At 47.2% G+C, this 15,327-nt stretch overlaps 1 protein-coding gene across 6 annotated transcripts in view; it reads left to right on the forward strand.

Moving 5' to 3' along the window:
- SUGP2 (SURP and G-patch domain containing 2) overlaps nt 1-15,327 on the forward strand; it is a 42,126-nt gene that overhangs the window by 3,955 nt on the left and 22,844 nt on the right. For all 6 annotated transcript variants that reach the window (XR_004031989.1, XM_030820365.1, XM_030820362.1 and 3 more), the window contains exons 3-4: nt 3,715-5,322; nt 10,916-11,036. Coding sequence is in view for 5 of the 6 variants with exons in the window: in XM_030820365.1 (XP_030676225.1) it covers nt 3,715-5,322; nt 10,916-11,036 (1,729 nt within the window). In the remaining variant the exon portion in view is untranslated. The remainder of the gene's footprint in view (nt 1-3,714; nt 5,323-10,915; nt 11,037-15,327) is intronic.

Below are 15,327 nucleotides of genomic sequence, written 5' to 3' on the forward strand. Positions count from 1 at the left end.
CTGTCACCCAGGCTGGAGTGCAGTGACGTGATCTTGGCGTACTGCGGCCTGTGCCTCCCGGGTTCAAGCGATTCTCCTGCCTCAGCCTCCCAAGTAGCTGAGATTACAGGCGCCTGCCACCACGCTCGGCTAATTTTTTTGTGTTTTTTGTAGTAAAGACGGGGTTTCACTATGTTGGTCAGGCTGGTTTTGAACTCCTGACCTTGTGATCTGCCTGCCTCGGCCCCCCAAAGTGCTGGGAGGATCACAAGGTCAGGAGATCGAGACCATCCTGTGAATGGTGAAACCCCATCTTTACTAAAAAGACAAAAAAAAAAAATTAGCCAGGCGTGGTGGCGGGCACCTGTGGTCCCAGCTACTTGGGAGGCTGAGGTGGGAAAATGCTGTGAACCCGGGAGGCGGAGCTTGCAGTGAGCCAAGATTACGCCACTGCACTCCAGCCTGGGCGACAGAGCGAGACTCCGTCTCAAAAAAAGAAAAAAGAAAAAAAATGGCTGGGCGCAGTGGCTCAAGCCTGTAATCCTAGCACTTTGGGAGGCCGAGGTGGGCGGATCACAAGGTCAGGAGATCAAGACCATCCTGGCTAACACGGTGAAACCCTGTCTCTACTAAAAATACAAAAATTTAGCCGGGCCTGGTGGTGGGCGCCTGTAGTCCCAGCTACTCAGGAGGCTGAGGCGGGAGAATAGCGTGAACCCGGGAGGCGGAGGTTGCAGTGAGCCACAATTGTGCCACTGCACTCCAGCCTGGGCAACAGAGCAAGACTCCGTCTCAAAAAAAAAAAAAAAAAAAAACTTATCTGGGCATGGTGGCATGGGCCTATGGCCCCGGCTACGTGGGAGGCTGAGGCAGGAAGTTCGCTTGTGCCCAGGAAGTCGAGGCTGCAGTAAGCCGTGTTTGTGCCATTATACTCCAGCTTGGGCCACAGAGTGAGACCCTGTCTCAAAAAAAGACGGCTGGGTGCAGTGGCTTACACATGTAATCCCAGCACTTCTGGAGGCCAAGGTGGGCAGATCACCTGAGGTCAGGAGTTTGAGACCAGTCTGGCCAACATGGTGAAACCCCATCTCTACTAAAAATATAAAAATATGGCGGGCCCCTATAATCCCACTACCCAGGAGGCTGAGACAGAAGAATAGCTTGAACCCGGGAGGTGGAGGTTGCAGTGAGCCAAGATCGCACCACTGCACTCCAGCGTGGGTGACAGAACGAGACTCCGTCTCAAAAAAAAAAAAGGAAGATTAGGGGGCCGTGGGTGGGGGAAGACTAGAAACCTAGCAGTATGCTAGGTGATTCTGGAACATTTCTTTGTTGCAAAGCAGTCTATCGTTTAGCCTTTCTCTGTTTCTCTGCTCTACTCTGAACTTTTCGTCTCCTCATAAAGGGTATCAGAAAATTCTCTTGAGTAGAATCCAGCCATCACTCTGTGTCACTAATGTTCCCTCCCTAATCATGCCATCAATACCAATCATCAATACCTGGGTTATCACAGTGGATTTCTTGCAGGAACATCCACGTCTGTGCTCATCTCCTTTAATCTGTTCCCTGCGCAACAGCCAGTGAGGTCCTCCCTCTGCTTAGAACTCTTCACTAGCCTTCTGTCTCTCCCAGAGTAAACTCCAGAGTACCACTGAGGGCCCGACTTGCATCTGGTACTCCTTCTCCATATGTGTCTCTTATATTAGTGGTTCCCTAACTTTGTATAATGTTAGCGTCACCTGGGGGCCTTTTAAAAAACCCCGACGCCCAGGTCATGCCCTTATTTAATTAAGTAAGGATGTCTGGGGAGGTGGTCCCTGGGGCTCCAGTAGCAGAGTTTGGGAGCTGCCTTCCTACCACTTGGCCTTTCATTCCCTCTATTCCCTTCTGTCTACATTGGCCCCCTACTGGTCCCGCCTCAGGGTCTTGTCCTCATTCTCCCTCTGCCTGGAAGGCTTCCCTTTGTAACTGTACAGTCTGGCCCCTCATACCAGGCCACTGCTGCTAGATAAAGTGTCAGAGCTATGCAGCTGGGCACAGTGGCTTACGCCTGTAATCCCAGCACTTTGGGAGGCTGAGGTGGGTGGATCACAAGGTCAGGAGTTCCAGACCAGCCTGGCCAATGTGGTGAAACCCCGTCTCTACTAAAAATACAAAAGTTAGCCGGGCATGGTGGTGCCTGTATTCCCAGCTACTCAGGAGGCTGAGGCAGGAGGATCGCTTGAACCCGGGAGGTGGAGGTTGCAGTGAGCCGAGATCGCACCCCTGCACTCCAGCACTCCAGCCTGGGCAACAGAGCGAGACTCTGTCTCAAAAAAAAAAAGGAAAAAAAATGTCAGAGCTACCCTCCTTGACTAGCCTGTCTCAAAATGTCATTGCCTCCTCAGGTTCCCACGTGCTTGATTTGTCTTCTTGGTACTTACTTGCATCTGATATATTTCTGTTTATTGTCTGGCTCTCTCAACTGACAAGTTTGGGAGAGTTCTCATTTTCTTGTTGTAACTTCAGTACCTAGTACAGTGCTTGCGCACAGTAGGTGCCCAGTTTGTTCTTGTTGAACAAATGAACTAGGATTTATATACGACTTTGGCTTCCTGTGGCCTCTTAACCTATTACTACCTCCTGACACCTCTCCTTCCCTATTCATTTGATTTTTTTTTTTAACTAGGTCATTGATTCTGATTGAAAAGCTAGAAAGAAAGGCACTCCATGAAAACTCCCCCTGAGGCCCACTGTTCTCATATGCCTGTAGTTCACTTCTCTTCCTCGCTTCTTACAGTTTCTCCATGTGTGATTAAGCAAATGCAAGTACATCTTCCCCTCCGCCCTTTTTTATTTTTGACAGAGATAGGGTCTCGCTATGTTGTCCAGGCTGGTCTCAAACTCCTTGGTTCAAGTGATCCTCCCACCTCGGCCTCCCAAAGTGCAGGGATTATAGATTTGAGCCACTGTGCCTGGCCCATTTCCCCTTTTCTACATAGAGAAGGGCAGAAGTGGGCACTGTTCAGTTTCCATCATGGCCTCTCTTGATGTATCTTGTTAAGCTTCTGCCTTCCCTCCTGCTTGCCTCAGTCTGTGTTTTTTCAGCTCCAGAGAGAGGGTTGATTGGCCTGGCTGACCTTTCCAAGGGATGGGTTCAGCCAGCTTTGGGTCAGCTGTGGTGGGTGTGGTGTTAGCTATGGTTCCTCTAGCCTCATGGTGGCACTGTGGGCTGAGACTTCCTTCTAAGAGGCAGTGAAGGCAGGTAGCTGCAGTAAAACCTGTCTGTTCTGAGACAGAAGTAGAAACACAGAAGTGTTCCAGTTGCAGTAAAGATATCCAGGTTATTTGGGGACCAAACACCCTTTCCTCAGACTAAAAAGAGGGATTGTCAACCCAGATGGCTAGAGAGTAGGGGAATCTGAATGAGCAAGGGCTGTTGGTGCCAACTTAGAGAATCTGTGTCTTGCCCATTGGGCTGCTGCTGCCCAGCCTGGGTTGACTGTCATCAGAGCAAACTCAGGCTTGGTGCTTATATGTCTTCTGTTTTAGTAGGTAGTTGATCCAGATTTTTAAGTGACACCACACGCATTTTAAATGTTGGCAACAAATACAGATTGGCAAAAAGCACTGAGGTGTATAAAGCACTTTTGCTGCCTGGTGATCCGTGGACTGTTTGTTTGCACTGTTTGCATCCTCTGGTCTAAAGTATCTTTTGGCTTCTTCTTTTTTTTTTTTTTGGATGGTTGATTTCAGATCTCTTAAGGGCAGTCCCAAGATCCAGAGCAGAGATGTATGATGACGTCCACAGCGATGGCAGATACTCCCTCAGTGGATCTGTAGCTCACTCTCGAGATGCCGGAAGAGAAGGCCTGAGAAGTGACGTATTTCCAGGGCCTTCCTTCAGATCAAGCAACCCTTCCATCAGTGATGACAGCTACTTTCGCAAAGAATGTGGCCGGGATCTGGAATTTTCTCACTCTGATTCTCGGGACCAGGTCATTGGCCACCGGAAATTGGGGCATTTCCGTTCTCAGGACTGGAAATTTGCGCTCCGTGGTTCTTGGGAACAAGACTTTGGCCATCCAGTTTCTCAAGAGTCCTCTTGGTCACAGGAGTATAGTTTTGGTCCCTCTGCAGTTTTGGGGGACTTTGGATCTTCCAGGCTGATTGAAAAAGAGTGTTTGGAGAAGGAGAGTCGGGATTATGATGTGGACCATCCCGGGGAGGCTGACTCTGTGCTTAGGGGCAGCAGTCAAGTCCAGGCCAGAGGTCGAGCTCTAAACATCGTTGACCAGGAAGCTTCCCTCCTAGGAAAGGGGGAGACTCAGGGCCTGCTCACAGCTAAGGGGGGTGTTGGGAAACTTGTCACATTGAGAAATGTGAGCACAAAAAAAATACCCCCCATGAATCGTATTACTCCCAAAACTCAGGGCACTAACCAAATCCAGAAAAACACTCCAAGTCCTGATGTGACCCTGGGGACAAACCCAGGGACAGAAGATATCCAGTTCCCCATTCAGAAGATCCCTCTGGGGCTGGATCTGAAGAATCTTCGGCTCCCCAGAAGAAAGATGAGCTTTGACATCATAGATAAGTCTGATGTTTTTTCAAGATTTGGGATAGAAATAATCAAATGGGCAGGATTCCACACCATAAAAGATGATATTAAATTTTCCCAACTTTTCCAGACTCTCTTTGAACTTGAAACAGAAACCTGTGCTAAAATGCTTGCCTCATTCAAATGTTCCTTAAAACCAGAGCACAGAGATTTTTGCTTTTTTACTATCAAATTTTTAAAGCACTCTGCTTTGAAGACACCCAGAGTTGATAATGAGTTTTTAAACATGCTTTTAGACAAAGGTGCTGTGAAGACCAAAAATTGCTTTTTTGAAATCATAAAGCCTTTTGACAAGTACATAATGAGACTTCAAGACCGGCTTCTGAAGAGTGTCACACCTTTGCTTATGGCCTGCAATGCCTACGAGCTGAGTGTCAAGATGAAGACCCTCAGTAACCCCCTTGACTTGGCTCTTGCCCTAGAAACCACCAATTCTCTCTGCCGGAAGTCTTTGGCCCTTTTGGGACAGACATTCTCCTTGGCCTCTTCTTTCCGGCAAGAGAAAATCTTAGAAGCTGTCGGCCTGCAAGATATAGCTCCCTCACCTGCTGCATTTCCAAACTTCGAAGACTCCACTTTGTTTGGGCGAGAGTACATAGACCACCTGAAGGCCTGGCTAGTCAGCAGCGGATGTCCCCTCCAGGTTAAGAAAGCCGAACCAGAGCCGACGCGAGAGGAGGAGAAAATGATTCCTCCTACGAAACCCGAAATTCAGGCCAAGGCTCCAGGTAGTCTGAGTGATGGTAAGGAAAACAGCCAAAGTTTCTATTTGTTGTTTTTCGTGTTTCTTTGGTAATGTCTTTTATTCAAGATTTTTTTACACAGAAGTTCTTTAGCCAATTGGAAACAAATCAGGATTTTAGTAGAAAACGCACATTGGCCAATATATGTCTGCCATTCATTCTGTGAATGTGTATTAGGAATCTGCTGTTTACCACAGAAGTCTTTAGACAACCAGGTGTGGTGGCACATGCCTGTAATCCCAGCACTTTGGGAGGCTGAGGCGGCGGATCGCTTGAGACCAGCCTGGCCAACATGGTGAAACCCCATCTCTACTAAAAATACAAAAACTAGCCGGGTGTGGTGGCACGCACCTGAAATCCCAGCTACTCGGGAGGCTGAGGCAGGAGAATCCACTTGGACCTGTGAGGTGGAGGTTTCAGTGAGCTGAGATCACCCCATTGCACTCCAACCTGGGTGACAGAGCAAGACTCTGTCTCAAAAAAACAAAAATCTTTAGACATTTTTAGGTCAAATACCTCTCTGGGAATTTGGTAGAAAGCTGTGACCACTGCCAGAAAAAATGCTCATCTATTCATACATAATTTTACCTATATCTTCCGGGGGATTCGTACCTTTCTGCAGCCAAGGTTAAGAACCCTTTTTCCTTTTTTTTTTTCTTTTCAACCTTTGAAAAAAAGAAGGGTTGACTTTCTTTCCTTGTTTTTGTTTTTTTGAGACAGGGTCATGCTCTGTCACCCAGGCTGGAGTGCAGTGGCATGATCATGGCTCACTGCAGCCCTGACCTCCTGGGCTCAAGTGATCCTTCTGCCTCAGCCTCCTGAGTAGCTGGGACTATAGGCATGTACCACCATGCCTGGATAACTTTTTTTGTAGAGAATCATGTTGCCCAGACTGGCCTCGAACTCCTGAGCTCAAGTGATCTACCCGCCTCAGCCTCCCAAAGTGCTGGGATTATAGGTGTGAGTCACTGCGCCTGGCCTGGAACCCTTGTTCCAACATGTCCCCACAGGGTACTACTAGAAGGTAGAAAAGACACAGAGCACTGTCTCTGAGGAATCCCCAGGCTCCTGAGGGAAGAAAATCACAAAGACCAGTCACTCGTGAGCCGGGGGTGGTAGCACATGTCTGTATTCCCAGCTACTCGGGAGGCTGAGGAGGGAGGATTGCTTGAGGCCAGGAGTTCAAGGCTGCAGTGACCTATGATTGCGTCTGTAAATAGCCACCGCACTCCAGCCTGGGCTAGCATCACCCTGTCTCTCAATAAACCAAAACAAAAAAACAGTCACCCCTGTGCTAGAATTAAAGCAACACAGGAGAGGCTCCAGTCCAGCCTGGAAAGTTGGAGAGGTCGTGCTTGAGCTGTATTGAGGGATGTGTAGGGACCAGCCAGGTCATTCCACATAGTGGATACACCTTTTCGCCCTACTCACTTTTGTAGACTGGCTAAAGTTGGTGAATCACTTAAGTACACCTGCTAATTAGCAGTTATCATTGGCTTTCTGGGGAGAGGAAAAGGCCAAGGAGGAGAAATAGAAGTGATGAGCTGTTTGGTTTCCCTCTTCCTTCCTCCTAAGCTCCAAGAATGAACTCTCACAGCCCAGACATCCCAGAGGTCACGAGCATACATGGTAACCATGCTGTCTTAACTCTTGTGATAGGGAGAAAGCACTTTTCCCACTGACGTGGTTTTCACCTTCCATTGCCCGCAGCCCAGTGGGGAAATCTCGTTTGTTCCTGACTTTCTTTGCTCCTTCACCACCCTCATGAAGCCCCAACGGCACTAGACACTGGATAGGTCCCACCACATACAGGTGGCCACACCTACTCCCAGAGAGGGATCCTTCCAGAAGTAGGCTCAGGGCTGAAGGGACCCTACTCCCCAACCCCTCACAAAGTGATGGCATACTGTATGAAGGAAGAAGAGTCACCCATAACCTAAAGTGGTTATAACCCACCCACTTACCCTCCCACGGTCTTCAATGTTCCCCCTGCTTTCCTGCAGCTGCAGGCATGCTGGACTGAAAATGCTACTGCCTGCTCTTCTACCTGATTGCCAGAAAGCCCTCTTTGTTTCCACAGCCTTTGCTACAGCGTGATATTGACCTAATGCAAATTACCTCACCTTTTCCTTGATGCTGGACTCATGCTGCCTTTTACTAGAGGTTTCTGAAGCCAGACAGACCTGGGTTCACATGTAGTTGGCATGTGCAAGCCTCAGTTCCCTGTCTGGATAGCGGGATGGGTGGCGGCAGGGCCCACATCTCATAAGGCTGCCCCACTGCTGCTTATGTTCCTGTTAGAAATGCTGGAATGGGCCAGGCGCAGTGGCTCATGCCTGTAATCCCAGCACTTTGGGAGGCCGAGGCGGGCAGATCACGACATCAGGAGATCGAGACCATCCTGGCTAACATGGTGAAACCCCGTCTCTACTAAAAATACAAAAAATTAGTCGTGCATGGTGGCATGTGCCTGTAGTACCAGCTACTGGGAAGGCTGAGGCAGGATAATCACTTGAATCCAGGAGGCAGAGGTTGCAGTGAGCCAAGATCTTGCCACTGCTCTCCAGCCTGGCGACAGAGCGAGACTGTCTCCAAAAAAAAAAAGAAAAAAGAAAACAAGAAGTGCCGGAATGGGTCGGGCGCAGTCGTTCACACCTGTAATCCCAACACTTTGGGAGGCTGAGGCAGGTGGATCACCTGAGGTCAGGAGTTCGAGACCAGCCTGGCCAACATGACGAAACCTGTCTCTACTAAAAATCAAAAATTAGCCTGGTGTGGTGGCTCACACCTATAATCCCAGCTACTTGGGAGGCTGAGGCAGGAGAGATGCTTGAACTTGGGAAGTGGAGGTTACAGTGAGCCTAGAGCTCACCACTCCACTCCAGCCTGGGTGATGAGCAAAAGTCAGTCTAGAAAAAAAAAAATGCTGGAATGACATCTTTGGTTGAATGCTTTGGTTATTACTGTTAGTTTTATTTTTTTTAATTCTCCTTGAAAGGATACATTCTCAGGGGTAGGATTGCTGGGCCAAAGCTGTGACCCACTTTCTGACCCTTGTTCATGGTCATCCTAGCTAAAGATGACCAAATTTGCAGGGGTCCCTAAATTTCATTGCTGACTGTAAACCTCAACATCTTTTGTAAAATCATGTAAAACTAGTAGCTCTGTAAAAAGAGAGCCATGAAAAAAAGCAGTTTCATAGGGGACATACTTGGAATAACGTGGCAGTTGAAGGATTGACTCATCATGTGTGAGGAGCTCACACTAGTGTTTAAAATAAGCTCAAAGCTGCAACATGGACACAGACGGGCACAGGACTATGCAATCATTTACAGAACAAACCGGAAAACCTCGCTAGTTCTAGTTCAGCAATGATTTTAATTGAATGGCTGAACAAATAGACCATTCTTTGCTTTTTTTTTTTTTTTTTTGAGATGGAGTTTTGCTCGTTGCCCAGGCTGGAGTGCAATGGCATGATCTCGGCTCACCACAATCTCCGCTTCCCAGGTTCAAGCGATTCTCCTGCCTCAGCCTCCCTAGTAGCTGGGATTACAGGCATGTGCCACCACACCTGGCTAATTTTGTATTTTTAGTAGAGACGGGGTTTCTCCATGTTGGTCAGGCTGATCTCGAACTCCTGACCTCAGGTGATCTGCCTGCCTCGGCCTCCCAAAGTGCTGGGATTACCGGCATGAGCCACTGTGCCCGGCCATCATTCTGTGCTTTTAAAACTAGCCAATTATTAGGAAACTAAACAATCTTACCATTCGAAGAAACATGTTCTGTGTTGCTGGCAGCATTGTAAATTTAAAGTCATATTGGAGGAAATTCACACTTTAAAAAATATTTTGGGCAGGACATGGTGGCTCATGCCTATAATCCCAGCACTTTGGGAGGTAGAGGAGGGTGGATCTCTTGAGCCCAAGAATTGGAGACCAGCCTGAGCAATATGGTGAAGCCTTGTCTCTACAAAAAAAATTAAAAAAGCCAGACGTGGCGGCGCATGTCTATAATCCCAGCTACTTGGGAGGCTGAGGCCTGAGAACTGCTTGAGCCTAGGAGTTCAAGGCTGCAGTAAGCTGTCATGGGACCACTGCACTCCAGCCTGGGCAACAGAGTGAGACCCCATCTCAAAAAAGAAAAAATTTGTCTTTTTTTTTTTTTTTGAGACGGGGTCTCACTCTGACGCTCAGGTTGGAGTGCAGTGGCGCAATCTCGGCTCACTGCAAGCTCCACCTCCCGGGTTCACGCTATTCTCTTGCCTCAGCCTCCCGAGTAGCTGGGACTACAGTCACCCGCCACCATGCCCAGCTAATTTTTTTGTATTTTTTTAGTAGGGATGGAGTTTCACCATGTTAGCCAGGCTGGTCTCGATCTCCTGACCTCATGATCCTCCTGCCTTGGCCTCCCAAAGTGCTGGGATTACAGTCGTGAGCCACTGTGGCTGGCCAAAATTTGTTTCTTATACGTTCAGCAAATATTTTTCTGTGAACATGTAATTTGGGATCATTGACTTTTTTTTTTTTTTTTTTTGGAGATGGAGTCTCGCTCTATCGCCTGGCTGGAGTGCAGTGGTACGATCTTGGCTAACTGCAACCTCTGCCTCCCGGGTTGAAGCAATTCTCCTGCCTCAGCCTCCCAAGTAGCTGGGACTATAGGTACATGCTGCCATGCCCGGCTAATTTTTTTTTTTTTTTTTGTATTTTAGTAGAGACGGAGTTTCACCATGTTGCCCAGGCTGGTCTAGAACTCCTGAGCTCAGGCAGTCCACCCCACTTGGCCTCCCAAAGTGCTAGGATTACAGGTGTGAGCCACTGTGCCTGGCTGACCTTTTTATTTTTTTATTTTTTAATTGGAGAAAATTTTTTGTGAATTGATAGATATATTTTCTGATTACGAAACACAAGTTTTTTTTTTTTAAGGTAAAGCATAAGGAAAATGAAATTCCTGATAATTCTACCCCTTATAACCTCTGTTAACATATTTCCTGGCCGGGCGTGGTGGCTCACGCCTGTAATCCCAGCTCTCAAGGAGGCAAGAGGCGGGAGGATAGCTTGAGCCCAGGAGTTCGAGACCTGCCTGGGCAATATAGCGAGACCCCGTTCTCCCGAAAAAGAAAAAAAAAAAGACAACATATTTCCTTATAGTCTTTTTTCTATGTATCCATATTTATATTTTTTTATTCCCACCTTTATATTGAGAACCATAACCTAGATACATTTTTGTATATTTTATACTAGATATTTATATTTTCCACTTTAATATTATGAACACTCAAATTATTAATACGTGAAAAATGATATCAAATTGCTATATATCTTTCTTTTTCTAGAGCATATACATAAATTGCTCTGTCCAGTCATTGAAAGCTGTGACTGTTTCTCTCCTAGTGGTTATACTGTTGCATTTTTTAGGAGGAGATTTTCCATATTGGTGGTTTTCCTCTTTTCAATGCTGGTGTCTTGTGAATGAGGATTTCGGTTGTTGATGCCTGCTTGGGTTCAGCGCTAAGCCCCCAACTACTCAACTATCCTCGTCTTCCCAGAGCCCACATTCAGCATATTTCTCAGAAAAGCTGTTCTGTGTGTTCCAGCTGTCCCCCAGCGAGCAGATCACAGGGTAGTGGGCACCATTGACCAGCTTGTGAAACGTGTCATCGAAGGCAGCCTGTCTCCCAAAGAGAGAACTCTTCTCAAAGAGGACCCTGCTTACTGGTAGGTCTTTAAATGTCCACCCTGTGAATCCGTCTCATGGAGTATATGGCAAAATTTGGGTCACTTTGATGGTGTTGAGAGCAGAGGGTGAGATACTTGAGCAAGTGGTGTTCTCCAGTAAGAAGAGCATGAGGGTGGCTCAGATTTATGTGGGTTCAGCACGCTCCAGCTCTGCTGCAGACCAGTGGTAGGCCAGCTGGGTGGGTGGCCTTCTCTCACCTGTGACTACAGCTCCAAGTCCCTGCTGGGCTGTTTTAAGGATGCAATGAGATGTGCATGCAGAGAATACAGAGTAAGGGTAGTAAGATTAGTAATACATCATTGCAGTTGTTTGCAACTTATTGCTAATATTTGTTAAACTGTCTTTTGCTTAATTGCCTCTTTATGTAAATAGAACACCTTAATTGCCTCTTTATGTAAATAGAACACCTTTTTTTTTTTTTTTTTGAGATGGAGTCTCGCTCTGTCGCCCAGGCTGGAGTGCAGTGGTGCAATCTCAGCCCACTGCAACCTCCGCCTCCCGGGTTCATGCCTTTCTTCTGCCTCAGCCTCCCGAGTAGCTGGGACTACAGGCATGTGCCACCACGCCCGGCTAATTTTATGTATTTTTAGTAGAGATGGGGTTTCACAGTGTTAGCCAGGATGGTCTCGATCTCCTGACCTCGTGATCCACCTGCCTCGGCCTCCCAAAGTGCTGGGATTACAGGTGTGAGCCACCATGCCCAGCCGAACAACTTACTAAAATTACAGTTTGCATCCTAAATATAGTACTTTCTTATTAGAGAAAGTAAAGAACAGGCCAGAGAAAGAGTCTCACTCTGTCACCCAGGCTGGAGTACAGTGGCGCAATCTTGGCTTACTGCAACCTCCATCTCCTGAGTTCAAGCGATTCTCATGCCTCAGCCTCCCAAGTAGCTGGGATTATAGGTGCACGACATGAGGCAGGTCACCTCAGCAAAGAGGCAATGGCCAGTTCTGTCCACAGGGCTCCAATGGGAACAAATAATGCTTGTGGGGTATGAGGGTGGAAGGTCTCAAATCTGTGTATTTTTAATAGAGATGGGGTTTCACCATGTTGGCCAGGTTGGTCTCAAACTCCTGACCTCAGGTGACCCACCTGCCTTGGCCTCCCAAAGTGCTGGGATTACAGGTGTGAGCCACTGCGCTGGGCTGAGACACCATTTCTTTAAAAAAAAAAATGGTGATGATCAGTGCTTTGATTGTATTTCTGCCTACCTTTCTGGCAATTTATTATGATATCTGGGAGTGAAACTGCTAGGTTAAAGCTCATGTTAGAGGCTTTTGATTTATGTCAGTTTCTCAGCTTCAGCACGTTTTATTTTTATTTATTTATTTATTTTTAACTGAATCTCACTCTGTCGCCAGGCTGGAGTACAGTGGCACGATCTTGGCTCACTGTTTCCCGGGTTCAAGCAATTCTTGTGCCTCAACCTCCCAAGTAACTGGGATTACAGGTGCCCGCCACCACACCCAGCTAATTTTTTGTGTTTTAGTAGAGACAGGGTTTCACCATGTTGCCCAGGGTGGTCTTGAACTCCTGAAATCATGCAATCCGCCTGCCTCAGCCTCCCAAAGTGCTGGGATTACAGGCGTGAGCCACCGCACCCGGCCTCAGCTGCAGCACTGAGGCTGGATCATTCTTTATTAGGGTTGGAGCTGTCCTGGACATTGCAGGCTGTTTAGCAGCATCTGTGGCCTCTATCTGTTTGATGTTAGTAGGACCTTCTATCTCACTACTAACAACCCAGAATACATCCAGACACTGCCTGGTGTCCCATGGCAGGCAGAGCTGCCCCGATGGAGACCATTGATGTTTATCATCAGATTACTCTCCATAGGTTATCTGTACTAATTGACCCTCTCACTGCTACTCTGTACGTGTGCTGTGCCCTCTTTTGTTTTCTGTTTTTGTTAGGGGCAGGATCTCACTCTGTTGCCCAGGCTGCAATGCAGGGGCGCTATCACAGCCCACTGCAGCCTTGACCTCCTGAGTGTGCCCCTTTTGGTAGTCAGATTGTACCCATACTGGACTTGCTATTCTTGCTGTTGTAATTACTAAAGATGCTTGAAAGGCATACATTTCCATGTCTTTGGTCCTACCCACCATGATTTACCAAGGGGAAGGTTGGAGCTTATTGTGGTTTTATTTTTATAAAATTCTTGAGTTTGGATTATTTTCATGTATTGAATGAGGTAGGCATGTAACTTAAAAGTTAAAAATTCCCAAATAACCTAATTGTCCCAGCATCATTTATTGAATACTTTTTATTTAATAAACACTTGTGCCTTCTGTGCAGTTGGTACTGTTCTAAGCACATTACTGATTTAAGCACTAGCTGGTTGAATCCTCATAAACAACGTTGGGAGGCAGGTCTATTGCTATGCTTATTTTACAGACAAGAAACTTTGAGGCTCCAAGAGCCCTCTTGCCTTGAGGATCCACAACTAGTAAGAGGCAGAGTTGAGATTCAAATCCAGGGTCTGTGGTCTGAACCAGTGTGCATGTTGAAGGATTGTCAGATTGACAGATGCAAGCAGATACCAACCCTCTTGGTAAGAAGGCATCCAGACTTAGAAGGCCCAGGGGCACTTTACAGGTGGTTGATAAAGTGATTAGGCTGGAGGAATAGGAGGCCCTGAGAGGACTGGGGGCTGGTGCCTCTGCCCCATGACCCCTGCACATGGCCCAGTGGTCTCATGATCACTGATAACCGGGGCAGCAGGCGGAAGCCAGAGTCAGGGTTGTGTTTGGTTAGGGGGCAGGACAGGGTACAAAATCAGAAATAAGTGGCCAGGCGTGGTGGCTCACACCTGTAAAGTGGGTGGATCACGAGGTCAGGAGATTGAGACCATCCTGGCGAACACGGTGAAACCCTGTCTCTACTAAAAATACAAAAAAAAATTGGCCGGGCCTGGTGGTGGGTGCCTGTAGTCCCAGAAATAAGCATCAAACTAAGAACTGATATTTGAGGTAAACCAGTATCATGAAAGAGAATAACCAAACTCAACCAACTCCTGACACCTTAGAAGACAGAGTTACTATGAGAAAGAGGAGGTGTAGTCTATAAATATGTATGTGTAATGAATAGTCTCAGGTAATAAGAGTATATTGTATCCATGAAACAGACACGGTTGCTATGAAAACGATCCTATTAAGGATCTTGGAAATGAAAAATAGATTGAAATAAAAATCTCAGCAGTTGGCTGATAGAATAGATCCTGAAGAAGGACAGATTTAGGAGTTGGTCCCAGGGACTTTATCATCCAAAAACTCCTTCACAAGGAATTACCTGGCCCGGTGCGGTGGCTCACGCCTGTAATCCCAACACTTTGGGAGACCGAGGGGTACAGATGACCTGAGGTTGGGAGTTTGAGACCAGCCTGGCCAACATGGTGAAACCCTGTCTCTACTAGGCTTCCGTCCTTTTCTATGAGAGAGTGCAAAGCATCAAGCCTAGAAAATGATCACAACAGTGCAGGATATAAAGCTGAAGGAATATGTCATACTTTGTTTTCTCTCAGCTTCTAAATTGTCCCCTGGGAGTGGGCCAGCCCTGACCTTGCTCTCCAGGGAGAGCCCACCAGGTCATACATGTTCACACACTCAGGAAAACAAGTGGCTAAGAATCCCTGTGGTCTAGCCTCAGCAGGATTGTCCAAGCACCCCAAAGTTAACATAAAATCTAAATAATTGATGTTTGGGGTGAAATAAAAGAAACTAAAATCCCAGATGATCTAAATATGTGAGACACAAAGGGAAGGAGGGAGATAGGTGTACAGGCCTTTGTCTTTTTTTTTTTTTTTTTTGAGACGGAGTCTTGCTGTGTCCCCCAGGTTGGAGTGCAGTGGCGCGATCTCAGCTCACTGCAAGCTCCGCCTCCTGGGTTCACACCATTCTCCTGCCTCAGCCTCCCGAGTAGCTGGGACTACAGGCGCCCGCCAACACGCCCGGCTAATTTTTTGTATTTTTAGTAGAAATGGGGTTTCACTGTGTTAGCCAAGATGGTCTCGATCTCCTGACCTCGTGATCTGCCCGTCTTGGCCTCCCAAAGTGCTGGGATTACAGGCGTGAGCCACCGCGCCCGGCCGACTTTTGTCTTGTTTGACGTGAAGATAGAGCTAAAGGGTAATTCTGGATATTGATACAAAATAAGAGTTTAGGTATGTGTGTTGATTAGCCATTAAAGGAACAGAAGTGGGGTCTATAACTTCCATACTACTATAGAAAGAAGCAAAAACACAGGAATTGGAAAACACAGAGATGGGAAAT

This window comes from Nomascus leucogenys, chromosome 10, assembly GCF_006542625.1.
Source record: "Nomascus leucogenys isolate Asia chromosome 10, Asia_NLE_v1, whole genome shotgun sequence".
NCBI lineage: Eukaryota > Metazoa > Chordata > Mammalia > Primates > Hylobatidae > Nomascus > Nomascus leucogenys.